Below are 13,850 nucleotides of genomic sequence, written 5' to 3' on the forward strand. Positions count from 1 at the left end.
AGGTCGTCGAAATAATAGCTAAATTGAGTCGAATATTCGCTTTGCCATTAACATGAAAACAGTCGCTCAGCAAATATTGATCAAATGAAGTATAAATTGTATACGCATGCACGTAAAATAGATTTCATAATTAAAAATATAATTTCGAGTAAGCACTGTTGTCCCCCGCCCCCATTTAATATTCATATACACGTGAAAACAACAGAGTTTAACGCCATTAGCACATTGTCAAACTATAATGATACCTTGGGATCACATCATTGATAGTAATGACAAACCGACCCCTCCTACGTAAAGTATCGTATGTTGAAATTAACAAGTTTACAGTCACGTGGTATGCTCATTTCAGAGAATTTAAAACTTTAAAGCGTTCCCCTGTAAACTTGACAATTCCGTCATACGATACTTTAAGTAGGAGGGGTCGAAACGTGTGTTTTGGTAACTGATTTTACGATGAGTTAGACCACAGATATGTCTGTGAATTACACAGACTGCATACGTTATTGGAAAGATAATAAAAATACAAAATAAATAAGACATCACAGTCTTTATATTTATTAAGTAGTTAGTACAGCTACTTACGACAAATTATAACATTGGTATAGTAATACAAAATATGTGGAATGAAATATAAAAAATGGAATTCATATATGAAGTCTTAAAATTGACAAAATATAATAAGATTAATCTCTGTCAGGTAAGTCGGTGAGAAAAAGCCTCTACAAAAAAAACTATTTACCCTTAGAAGATAAATCTCAATAGACGCGGTTAGTTTAATAACTTTTTTTTTTAATATTTACGCTCGCTAAGCTATCTTTAGTCAGAAATGCATATCTAAAAAATACCCTCAGAACTGCGCGTTCGCTGTCTTGATATTGCGTGATCGTGACAAGTAAAAATAAACCGCCGTAATAAGGCACTTACAATGCAAAATTTATAAATATCCCGCGTAATTTACATCTTAAGACCGGCCCACACTCGTATCAGCGGCGTACGAAATGACAACACTAAAACAATGACGCGTCATATATCTGCCGAATAATATAAATGTGGACCGGGCACTCGATTTTAGCCACAAATTGATTGGACGTATAGCTTTACAATTATTTTTTATATTTTATCTTTGGTCTACGTATGCAGACCAGTCTTACATTAATTTATTCATTTGTCAATGAAATCGAAGAGATTTTTCGATATAAACATTTAACATGAGATTTTGGTCCATAAATGTACACACTAGAAATTAAATTCAGCTATCAGTCACCATCTTTCCTAAAAATTAAAATAATTATTATAGAATAAAATATGTTTTACAGAATAGTTTTAATATTTTACATAGTACATTATTTTAATTAGTGATTAAGATTATAGATGTAAAATTAAATAAAGAATTCAAAATATGTTATTACTTTAACATCGCTTATGTCCGCATATTTACTCTGTTATCTCAATATCTCGAACTGTTCGGCAGATTTTTAATACGTTATCATTCATAATTTTCAGTGGCGCGATGTTAAAGCGTGCAGACGAACCTATGTAGCTGATCCTTATTTAGTTTATATGATGAACCAGCACTAGTTTTTTAACAAGTGAACATCATATGGTGGCAAAACGTACATTAATTAAATAAGATTGTGTTCCAATATAAAAATATAAAATAATCTAAATTAATTAACAAATTTTATTCAACTTGAGTCGAAATGTTGAAGAGCATGCAACAATTACATTTAACGTTGTGTTCATATTTGTAACATTATACAATATCAGATCTATCACTATTAATATGGGCGTCTACTTTTTTTATAATATCCAGTGATAGGTTTGGCGCCGACGTAAGCGACACGTCTACCCATAATAGTCGCACTGCCACTGCGCCCGCCACCCTGAGACATAAGTTAACAAGTCCCATGTGCCTGTAATTTCACCAGCACCCTTACCCTTCCAAACCGGAACGCAGTAATGCTCACGCTACTGCTTGGCGGCAGAAGTAGGTAAAGTGGCAGTACTTGGGCGAACACATTCACATGGAGCTCTCCTACTACTAAAATATTTATAGCTTCTCAAGGGGATCGCGGTCAAATCTCATCGATACGGTAGCGATCCGCATAGATGAGATTCGCTACGCAAAATAATGTGTGGACTTGACATAAAGCGACTTCGAGACATAAAGCGACTTCGATACGCAAAATGATGTAGGGACTTGACATAAGGTGACTTCGATACGTAAAATGATAAGTGAATACTTGACATAACGCGACATCAATATGCATTGTTACTTTTTATATATTGTCGTAAGCATGACTCACGATGACAATTATAAAACAAGCTATATGTTTTTAAACCGAAACCTCTTAATGCGGCGTGTGATAGATATTTTTGGGTAAGAGAAATCAATCAATTTTTTTTACTTTTGAAAACTTCAAATATATTTCGAGTTGATACAACTGCTGTAGGGCCAGACGACAGGGCGCGACTTGCGCCAGAGCGACAATAAGCGCGAAATACTGCTATCCTCGCAGAAATCTCGCGTTGCATAGGAAAAGGAAAAAGTTGAAATGTACTTAACAAATCGTATTGCCAAGGTTCTGTTTTTTAATCTTAGGAATCCCGTATAAGAGGTTTCGAGTTAATTATATTCGTATTTAAGTCTGTACAATTAAAGTTACAACAAATTTTTTGGGATTGGTTTGCGCCTACCTCATATAGGGTGAAGTAGAAACTTTTGACCCAATGCTCCCCATACATTCGTATTTATTGATATCACATAACGATTTCTAGATAAATGAATTTAATTTAATGAATGATTAATAACAGAATCATCATTTTAAACAGCTTATTAAATATAATATATTTGAATAACCATTAATAGAACAAAAACAATAAGTCTTGTATGGATAAAAATATTTGCCTAAATATATCGCTATGCGTGGTTAAACAATAATATTTACAATAATGTCAATCTTAAATTATTTACATGGCACTTATAAGGCTTTATAGCGATTTTTTATTTACTGCTAACATTTCTATATGCTTGAAGCCCATACTAACGAACATGATATGCGTAGTCAATTTGTATCGCCGTTGTAATTTATTATACTAGTTAATAGATGTGCGCAGCGCCGCCATTGCCGACGATTTTTCCACTCGAGTTTTACCGCCGATCAACTTGACCGGTACAAAAACGGGCTTGACAATATGTTTTACTTCAATGAAGTGTCAGGTTCTTTATTTACTATAATTCATTACAATATTTTCGCACAATTAAATTACGGAACGTCAACGTACATCCTATTTATAGTATATTTAAATAAAGATATTAATTTTTTTTATTTTTTTACAAACACTCTTTAAGCTGAATTATTTTTAGTAGAAGTACTTATGTAGGTTACGCTAACATACAAGTTAAAGTGTAAAAAACGTTGAAAAAATGAATACAAATATTGATTTCAACAATGATTTTGTGTTTTTTAAATACCTGTAAAATTAATGTCCCGCAGATTACCAAGCCGAACCGGTCGAAAAACCATCAGACGCCGCGCCGCCGCCGACGACGTTGCGGTCCGCGCACATCTCTACTAACCTCTACTACGTATTGTATGTAAACATTTCCCGGGGACCGTAGTTTAGAGTCGTGCAACGATCCTCACTGTTCCCATTGTTTAACGCTTAAGGCAACCACGTAATGACTGATAAGATGTCGCAACTAAATTTATACTTATCCTCTTAAAACTTTATTATTACAAAATGTTTATTCCTTTCTGACCTAAAGGATTCGATTTGCCTTTCTATTGAATCGAATTGAAATAAATCGATACAAACAAAATACGTTCTAACCGTATGTACTTGACTCGATTCTCGTAAAAATCAAATCGTAACGTGCATCCTTAGTGGTGATAATGCACAGAATGCAAGGTGGGTATGTGTGGAGTTGCCTCATTTTCGTCTAAAAAAGATTTACGTCGTTATTAATAATAAGCATGGAATTCGGATTCGGTATATACTTTTGGGGCAGAACCCACTGCCCATTTCTATTCAGGCCCAATCAAGTATGCTTTGAGTTTTAAAAGAAAAAATTTTTTTTTTAATTCCTTATGATCATTTTGAATATACATATAGTACTAAAATTTTAATACGATATGTTCCTTACAATGTACATTCGGTTATGCATATGTTCATAGATACAATATGTCCATAGCATCTAATGAGTTCTAACACGTGTATATGTACGTATACTCTACACTACTGTTCACACAGGCTTCACACGGTAGCTTGTGCCGTCGTCCTAACAAATATTTAAAAATTATTTTTTAATTAGATCTCAACATATTCTAGTCTCCACGGCACTGGACTTGTTTCGGTACCTATTAGAACGACACATAAGCAGGTTTACCTTGTAGCACAAACAAATGTTTAACATCTACTTGACAAGGTGCAGCGGTAATATTGTTTCCTTCCTTCGCTGCGCAGCTACTAATAGTAGACCAGTCAAACTAGAAGTCATCTAGAAATGAAATTGATAACATTGTATTTATAAAGCCGGGAATCAGCTTTGTTGGCTCGGGTTTGTTTTCACCAATGTTTTCGGATGTATAACTCTGGAATCGGAAGCCCTGGAATCTTTTTATAAATTGATAAAGATAATTTTGTATACTGCATTCGTGTTTCGTAAACTAAATGCTTACTTGGATCTTTTCGGATATAATAGTAATAAAGTGCCAGACAAATGCACAAATTGCTTGTCTGGAATTATTCACCCCGGGGCATTGCCCGGTACACCCAGACTACACCACACCGGGGTTGTCATATCCAAATGCAATCGCAAAATTGTACCTTAGGGTCGCATTCTAGAGCTCTACTCAATGCACAAGTTAGAACTTGAGTATGATTGAAAGCACTAGAAATCATACTCAAGTCTGCTCAAATCCTGACTTGAGCATTGAGTAGAGTTCTGGAATACTATTTGGTGAAACCAAAAAGACCGGATAGTTGCTTTTAAAGTGGTGGGTCACGATTTTAGTAACATGAGATTTTGTCTGTTTTATTAACACAATGATGTAATGTTATAATTATTCATACAAAGATCGAACACTAAGTAAAATTCCATCGACCCGGCAGGATTCGAACCAAAGCCAAACCAAAGACGAAACGACGACATTTGCTAGTACAACTTGAGAATAAAATTTTATTTACGAGGGCAATTTTAGGACATACCGCTGAACGCTTTTTGACGACCTTACCTATGCACGGCTATTTATATTCATAAATAAAATAAAGAGAGAAGTTTGTTTCATTCGGAAATCCAGAATTCGAAAGAAGTAATTAATTAATATTTGATGGTTTTAACAACAATATGTGGCTCCTTGTAGCTATATTTATACATACATCTATATATGTGGAACACCTTTTCCCGATCACTGATTATAATCAATAAAAAAATAGATAAGTGTTACATAATCGCCATTATACTGTTACACAACTCGTGACATACCACCATAACAAGCCACCATCCACAATTATATATTTCAAAATTGACTGGTGAACTATTTATAATATGCGATCCACTTATAGACGATATTACGTTGTGTAAAGCCTTTCTATATCTTCAGTACATAACATTGCATTTAAGTACATAACAAACAATATATATGTTTAAACTTCACTTAAGCCTAACGCACTGTCATACAAACTTCAAGTTCTCATACACTGGCACTTCGGTGGCAAGGTACTCGTCTATTAATACAAAACATAATTACACAAGTTCTACTTATTACATTAATGTTTACATGTATATATGAAAAATATATTTATTAATATTTCTCTAAATATAAGTTCTTATTAATTATTTTATTATTCATTTATTGTCTTAGTTAATTTTAGTCTTCTTCTATTAAGCTCTTACTATGAATTAGTATACTAAGAATTGACAAGTTAATAAAAGGAACTTGGTCAATTTCCTGATTCATTTCGATATTTATAAAACAATTAATTATAATGTTTTATAAAAATACTGACTACATGAACATCAAGGTGTCTAAAGCACTGGGATAGGTTCATGCATCACTAAAATATAATGTCGATTATACTGAAATCAATCAAAGTAGTAGACCGACACACACAATTGTCCACTAATGTCACAACAATGCACTGGAAATGAAGTCCTTTTTATTTATCATGGTCTAGGTGGAATGTCTATTATATCTATTATTAGATAACAAATGATTTTAATAATCACCAACTAGAAAATAAAGTTACTCGCAGATTTTCGTGCCGACTTAGTCGTATAGCGAGTGAGCTATGTTAGGTATTAATATATCCAATCCCTGACCCCATCCAGTTCCTCAGGACCGAATCCCTAATGAGTCAATCGTCAGAGAACTAAAGTGACCGACATAGCTCGCAAAATTAGTAGGCTCAAGTGGTCGTGGGCCGGACTAGAAAAGGTCGGAGGTTGGATGGTCAATGGAGCAGACTTGTTCTAGAGTGGCGACCACATCAAAGAAAAGTAATGTAGGCCACCGTGCGGCAAGCCGGGCGGGGTGGCCGACAGCGGCTGTATGCGGGCGGCACAAAATATGTAGTTGGCAACACTCATTAGCCACTATAATTAGGTTGCATCGAGGAAGCGCGTGAGTCGCGGTCGGCACGGACAAATCAGCGAGTAACATAATTGACCCCGACCGTTTTCAAGTTACACTCAATAGAACTTATCCTCTTCTATATCGAGATTGTTCTTATGATTAGGTTGGTTAGAATGCCGTTTCAACGTGCCCATGGAGTCATATTCGTTGGCGATGGCCTTCGGATACAGTTTGGGAGTGACAACTGTTTTATGGTTGTTGGCATTGGATAGATTGTTGCTTTTCGAGAGGATGATTCCGCTACCACCGCCGATACCCGTGAACGAGGGCTGGCGTTTAGCTTTGCGCGACTGTGAAAGAAATTACAATATTTTTATATAATAATTTCTAAAATCAATATAAATACACTTGAAGAAGATTCCTGCAACATTAACTTTAACCCAGTTTATAATTCTGATGACGCGGATTTTTGCATATCCTACTTAGTAGAAAATGTACTGCAATCTATATTAAGCAACGCTAAGGTCATGCCATTAAATAATAAAAATTGGCTATATATGATTTGTAAAGAGATTGAACGTAATCGTTTTACGTTAACTCTTTTACGTCACAGCACAACCATTTTTCATCTACGTAAGTACTCACGACTTCTTTAAGTGGCACAGTGACGTAGCTGTTTTGTTTGGCAGTGATGTAATGCGGACTGGAAGGCACGCGGGCTCTGCGCCGCCAAGGCAGCCGCGGCCTCCGTCGCTGCCAGTAGATCACCCCCGCCAAACAGACTAAACATCCTGGAATTTTATTAAAATAATTACTGCAAATCCTCCTTATAGTGTAGATACGTTGTGATGGTGTATTTATTTTAAGACTATACAGGGTGTCCCGGGACGCGACGTCAAGCCGGAACGGGGTGATAGGCCAGGTCATAACTGTTATCAGAAAAATAAAAAATAAAATCTATGTCATGTATTTTAAAAATTATGACCATTTTGAAAAAAATCGAAAAATATACACCCTGTGACGCATTTTCACTTCCCGTTTCTACAAATTTCCACTTTATTTTAATTTTTGATTATTTTGTAACCCTGAGTAATGCTCCTGTAGCTAGTCGTCTAAAATTTTGACACAACTGCTCTAATTTTGAAAAAAAATGACACATTATTCCCATATCAAAAGAGAAATTGAATTTTCGTTCAATTTCAACTCACTCTACCGAAAAAAAAATGTACTACACTGGTTGGGCAAGTAGCTTTAAAAGTTGGCGCATTTTAAGAGGATTCCAAAACGGTATTACACTTGCTACTTTATTTCTTAGATTATGGTCAAATAATTTTTTTTGTGAACAAAACCGGTTTTCAACTACTTTTTATTTCTTAATTTAAATTTATTTAGTGTACCCAATCCTTCGCTCGGAACGGTAACTATGACATAATTCTTAACGGTAACTATGAGAGAGACGGAGAGAGCTATTCTACGAAGTGTGAGTGAGATAGAGAGTGACGCCGCTAATGTGTGAGATTCATAATTCTAGTATGAGAGAGACGGAGAGAGCTTTTCTACGAAGTGTGAGTGAGATAGAGAGTGACGCCGCTAATTTAAATTAATGGCATCATTATTTTTTTCTTTGAGCTTAGGATAGTTCCATTAAATAAAAAATCTATTTAAGTAAAATTATGATTTTATTTAAATTACAGCAAATGTTCAAAATGCTTTCCTTCAGCTGCAATACACGCCCGACATCTTTTGAGAAATGATCGGGATATTAAACGGGCGAATCTTCCGTTATTAACAAATTCTCCTGCTTCTGCTATTCTCGCACGTAGCTCCGCCAAGTCTTCTATTGGTTTATGGTAAACTTTTTCTTTCATTGCTCCCCAGTAAAAGAAATCGAGTGGATTTAAATCTGGAGAACGGGCTGGCCACGAGATTGTGCCAGACCGTCCTATCCACCTGCCCGGGTATTCCTCATCGAGGTATGCTCTAACTGAGCGGGCATAATGCGCCGGGCAGCCATCTTGCTGGTACCACATATCTCTGTAAATGTTTAATGGTACGTCTTCCAGTAAATTTGGCAATTGATTTTGTAGCAAAGCGAATCTAGTTTGAATTGATTAAGCCTATCTGTATATTTGTTACTAATTTTTTTCTTAATCCCAATTTTGAAGCAAAGCGTTTCTGTATCGTCTCTATCTTTGATATGATTGTTATAAATAGGTGACCATATTTTATGCTGCAGTACTCTAGTATACTTAATATATGACAATTAAGTATTATGTATAAATAAAAATAATCACATTATTCACAATAAAATCCATTCAGTATTTTTTATTTTATTTTTCCTTTTCAAATTGTATTTTTTCAATTGCACAATTTTGAATTACGACAGCACTTGGTTTCATGTGCGGTGTGTTTAGTGAAACGGTAATCTTCAATTGTTTATACATATGAACTGCGCCTTACTGAATATTGATTATGAAATGTATTTGTGTGTAAACTGTTGGTGTTCGAAATAAATAAACACATACCAGCTGCAAAGGCTCCTACAACGCAGCCGATAATGCCGCCGGAGCCCAAGGTGTCCCTCATTGTAATAAATGAGGCCTTCTCCACATGGGCTTTATATACTGGCAGAGCGAAAAGATCTGAAAAAATTAAAAATGTAATACTTTTAATGACGCTTTTAAATCAATAATTTCGCTCTCATTTCGAGTTCTTACTTATTATTAATAATGCCATCTCTTTCCACACGGGTTTCGTAGAGAGCGGTATAATGAAAAATCTTTAATACGCACAGGAACGTTTACAAAGTGATATGACTCGTAGCCATAAGTTGAGGTGGTAGTAGAGTGCTACCAAATAAACAAATCGCCGTCTTACTTTCTCATACTCGTATCTTAAAACACAAAGCAACTGAAATGCAAAAAATGCATTGTATATACAAATTTTTGCGGGCTAATTTCACATAACATTTCCTTCATATTCACACACTGGCTTTTACCTATTCTTGAAGTAATGCATCCAAATTAACACCCTTTATAAGAAATTTAAAATAAATAGAATGTTTTGCCTTATCCTGAATAATCACTCTTTATATGATACGTGGTTGAGAAAGTAGGGCATCGAAATGTTATTCATGGAGACAAGAAAACACACCGTTGCTAAGTTGATCGTCGTCGGAGCTCGAAGCAAGCTGTATCTGTGCGCCGGCGCAGGCGCCCGAGGCACATTTACGACGGCGTAGCCGCTCGCCGTTCTGGCAGGTTGTCCACTCGCCCCACTCTCCCCAGTCAGAGTCGTTCTCTAGAGAATAAACGTTTTCTTATCAGTGATAAATCGACCTTACAAATTATATGCAATTATTTTATAAAATACGAATTTTTGCCTGCTCTGCTTAAAAACAAGTTTCCTTAAGAGTCGATACTATCTCAGCTCGAATTCAATTTTTTCCCGCACTCAATAGGTTCTCTTGCAAGAGTCGAGTGGCAGCTCACTGGCTTTATTTTAGAATTTATTTTTTTCCAAGTGAAAAATGTATACGTATACTTTACGTGTTCTATTAAGTTCAATTGATATACAAAAATATCATAGGTATATGTAAATTACCTATTGAATACAGCAGTTTTCTTGTAAAATTTCGACGTAAGTTTGTGTTTTTTTTCTATCGTGAAAATTTTAAGGAATCATGTTTTCACACCGTATAGTAATCAGTGTATACCCTCATTTTACAGCATTGACTTACAATTATATGGACGTCGGGTCTGCGCTAAAAAGTGTCCGCACTTGTAAGGCGCTAAAATCGTATACAGAGCGCGACACTCCGCTTTAGTCTTCATTTGTTCTACTGACAGCGCGATACTGCGATGACATTACAATTTAAATTTCGAATAGGTTGACTTGGGACATTTTTTTCGTGGTTTTCGTATTAGACCCGTCGTCCATTTATTTGTAAGTCAATGTTTTACAGTATATTTTTTCTGTTATGTGGAATCCACCAAAGCCCTTTGAGGTTGTAAAAATTTTCTTGAATACTGACCAATGCAATTGGTAAGGCAGTCACGCTTTTCAGTAGCGTCTCCGGCGTCTGCGCAGCCATTGGGCGATAGGCACTGGCGCGTGCGTGTTTGTCGTCTCACGCCGTCCTTTGCTCCAGCACCGCAACCTCCCGGGCATTCGCTCCATTCGCTCCAGCACGACCATTCGCCTTGGTTTAACATAGACACATTAAAGCATACTTTACAGGCAGCGACAGGTTAAAATGTAAAAAAGAGATTACGTTGTTATTCAAAAAGAAATATAAGAAACTTAGAATAGCCCAATAGCGTCTTCCTGCCGAACGAACTAACACTGACTAGTAGCAGTAGACCTGCAATAGAGTTCGTCCAAGGAAGTACTGCCGCTAAGCAGTAATATTAGCATTACTGCGTTCCGGTTTTGAACGGTAGGTGCTGGTGAAATTACAGGCACATAGGACTTGTCAACTTATGTCTCACGGTGACGGGCGCAATAGCAGTGCCCCTCAGATTTTTGCGATTTAAAGCTTTGAGTGGCACTGCAACTGTTATGGACAGGCGTGTAGCTTACCATCAGGCGCACGACTAGTTCGTTCCGTCACTTGAAATTATAAAATAGAAACACACTTTGTAATCATCTGCGCTTTGGCACCGACATTACTTTTTTAACTGCCTCAGTAGCCGAACGGTCACCATGCCGGACTGCCACGCAGAGGTCCCAAGTTCGATTCCCGGGCCGGGAGCAACATTTGTATGGACTACATTTATTTCTCTCGTGAGTTTGGGTGTAATTTGTTGCTGTCTATGTGTCTCCATGGCACCCGTGACAGAGGGTTTCCCTAGTGTGGGGCTATGTTGAGTGTGTGCGTTATTATTATTATTATTACTTAACTCCTATACCCTTCTTTATTCAACTATTTAAAGTATTTCAGTGACCATAAACACATATTCACCTGAGCAAGCCTGAGTGTTACACGCGCGAAGCATATCTCTAGGTCCTGTACATTGTTGTTTTCGACAACGTCTTTTGCGGATCTGTTGCCCTCCTCCGCAGGGGGCTGAACAGTCTCCCCAGGGGCCCCATGGTTCCCATCCCGTATCTTCTTCCAGTGGAGTGGTGGTACAAGAGCCTCGTGACGTACAATACCGCTCTTCTTCGCGTGCTACCGACAATTTGATCTGCTCCGATGACGGCGCCTTGCAAAGGAATTTGAATCGCTGCTCCGTGTAGCTCCCGTCTGATGTATTGCCTGACAATAATAATCAAATATGTTACATATATTTCACCATAATGCAATCTTTTGTCGTTAGGAAAAAACGCTTGTCTACATGATGAAACCAAATACTCGTAACTAAAAAATTATGGAATTGAGAAAACACGATTTGATAGTTCAAAAAAATACTCAAAGAAACTGATAAGTTTATATTCTCATTCATAAGTGGACTATTATCAAGTATGAACAAAAATAAACCCATTATGCGTAAAAAGATTAATCCAGTAATTTTTACTTTAATTTTCAAATCGTCTTTTCTCAATTTCATCATTATTGAGTTACGACAATATTTAGTTTCCTGTGCGATATATTTGGTACCGCTGAGTTCAGATCTCTTCTAAATACGACGTGTTCTAAAATCAGCACTTGTTTTTTATTTACATACCTACTGTTTATGACTCTAGGTAAACCAGAGGTAAGTTTTCATTTTGTTTAATGTTGTACCAAATGAATGTATTTTAATTTACGGCTTGTACTATGACTGGTCCTAAAGAATGCTATTGCACAGGATTTTTATAGTTCGGAGTCCTGTCTCCCATGTCTAAGTTCTGAATTTGATTATTAAACTTATCTTTTGTACATATTGGAAAATAATAAAGGAGTTTATTGATACACAAAAAGATGACTTAAAACTTAACCAATGTATTAGTCTAGGTTAGACATTAGCAAAAGTGATAGGAACTAGTCGCTTATAGGTTTGGGGACATTCAGTCCCAAAATTTCGGCTTTGCTAAAATTTTTTCTCATTTGTCATGTTATTCTGATACGTCTATATTAAAGCTAGAACCAGTAACAGCACCGTCTCAAAATCTGCAGGCTTTATGAAGATAGTTATAAGAGTTTACTTTGCAAGTGATGTTTGATATATTACAGCTCGGTTAGGGTGCTATAGTACTCTTTTTTTTATGATATCAAGTAACACGCATGCCCTTTGCAGTGCCACTCAGAGCTTTAAATCGCAAAGATCTGAGGGACACTGCCACTGCACCTGTCACTCCGAGACATTAGTTGGCAAGTCTCATGTGCCTGTAATATCACCAAGCCACCACTGGTGACATTACTACTTGACGGCAGAAATAGGTACGGTGGCGGTGCCTCCCTGAACGAACTCTTTCTCAAGGAGCTCTAGTGCTATTAAAGATACTCGTACTAAATACTCACTATGAATTTGCACCCAGCGGGTCCAAGCCGTAGCCTTCCTGAGTTCACAGGGCCTCATGTCGCACAGTTGTCGGTCGAGCTTATTGCCATCGCAATCAGATCCACCGTGTTTTGGTGCTGGATTTGTGCATGTTCGACGACGCTCACGCCACCCTGCAGCCGGTCCACATCCTGCGCCACCCATGCTTGTGCATGGAGACCACGGGCCCCACGCTGACCATCCGCCGTCAACAGGCGCTAATGCTGGATCTGGAAATTATTAGTACATTATTACAGAGACCGGAAAATAAAGGATTGCAGGACACTGTGAGCTATTTACAAAACCGAACGCAGTTAGGCCTTGTATTATACGAGTTAGGCAATCCACGTTCCCGCCGAGGTGTATTTAATGCTTTTCTCAAACAATGCGAGGAAATAAACACTAAAGAATGAAAGATAATTAATATTCCATGACAAAGTTTGCTTCTTATTTGAAATTAGGCGGAGTACAGTCCGTTCTCGCTCTTCTCGAACTTTCGAACTTATTTTCGCGAAGAAAATGTAAAAAATACAAAAAGAAATTCGTTTATTCTGTCGCCTTTTTTAAAGTATATGGTGCAAGTATACTCATGCACCATATTTTTTTATAAGTTTTCACGTTTTCACCCATTTAGTTGGGAAGGCAAAGGTAGGGCAATGGTAGAAACCATACAGATTCTTTATATAATTATTATCGTGCACCATAATTAAACGTAATATAAGTAATATCATACACAATACTTTATATTGCTCACAATTACGGGCACTAATGCTAGTGAGCAGTTGGCTTTATGATAGTATTTCTTTAG

The 13,850-nt window shown here is 36.8% G+C and overlaps 1 protein-coding gene across 1 annotated transcript in view; it reads right to left on the reverse strand.

Annotated features, from left to right (window-relative positions):
- Positions 1-5,893: 5,893 nt before the first annotated feature.
- LOC113239472 (semaphorin-5B) overlaps positions 5,894-13,850 on the reverse strand; it is a 53,565-nt gene continuing 45,608 nt past the window's right edge. The window contains exons 13-19 of the mRNA XM_026476500.1: positions 13,024-13,272; positions 11,542-11,838; positions 10,612-10,779; positions 9,732-9,878; positions 9,104-9,220; positions 7,224-7,369; positions 5,894-6,928 (exon numbers count right to left, since the gene is read on the reverse strand). Of these exons, the coding sequence (XP_026332285.1) occupies positions 6,695-6,928; positions 7,224-7,369; positions 9,104-9,220; positions 9,732-9,878; positions 10,612-10,779; positions 11,542-11,838; positions 13,024-13,272 (1,358 nt within the window). The 3' untranslated portion in view covers positions 5,894-6,694. The remainder of the gene's footprint in view (positions 6,929-7,223; positions 7,370-9,103; positions 9,221-9,731; positions 9,879-10,611; positions 10,780-11,541; positions 11,839-13,023; positions 13,273-13,850) is intronic.

The sequence above is a fragment of the Hyposmocoma kahamanoa genome, unplaced genomic scaffold, assembly GCF_003589595.1.
Source record: "Hyposmocoma kahamanoa isolate Upper Pololo Valley unplaced genomic scaffold, ASM358959v1 99879, whole genome shotgun sequence".
In the NCBI taxonomy this organism is placed as follows: domain Eukaryota; kingdom Metazoa; phylum Arthropoda; class Insecta; order Lepidoptera; family Cosmopterigidae; genus Hyposmocoma; species Hyposmocoma kahamanoa.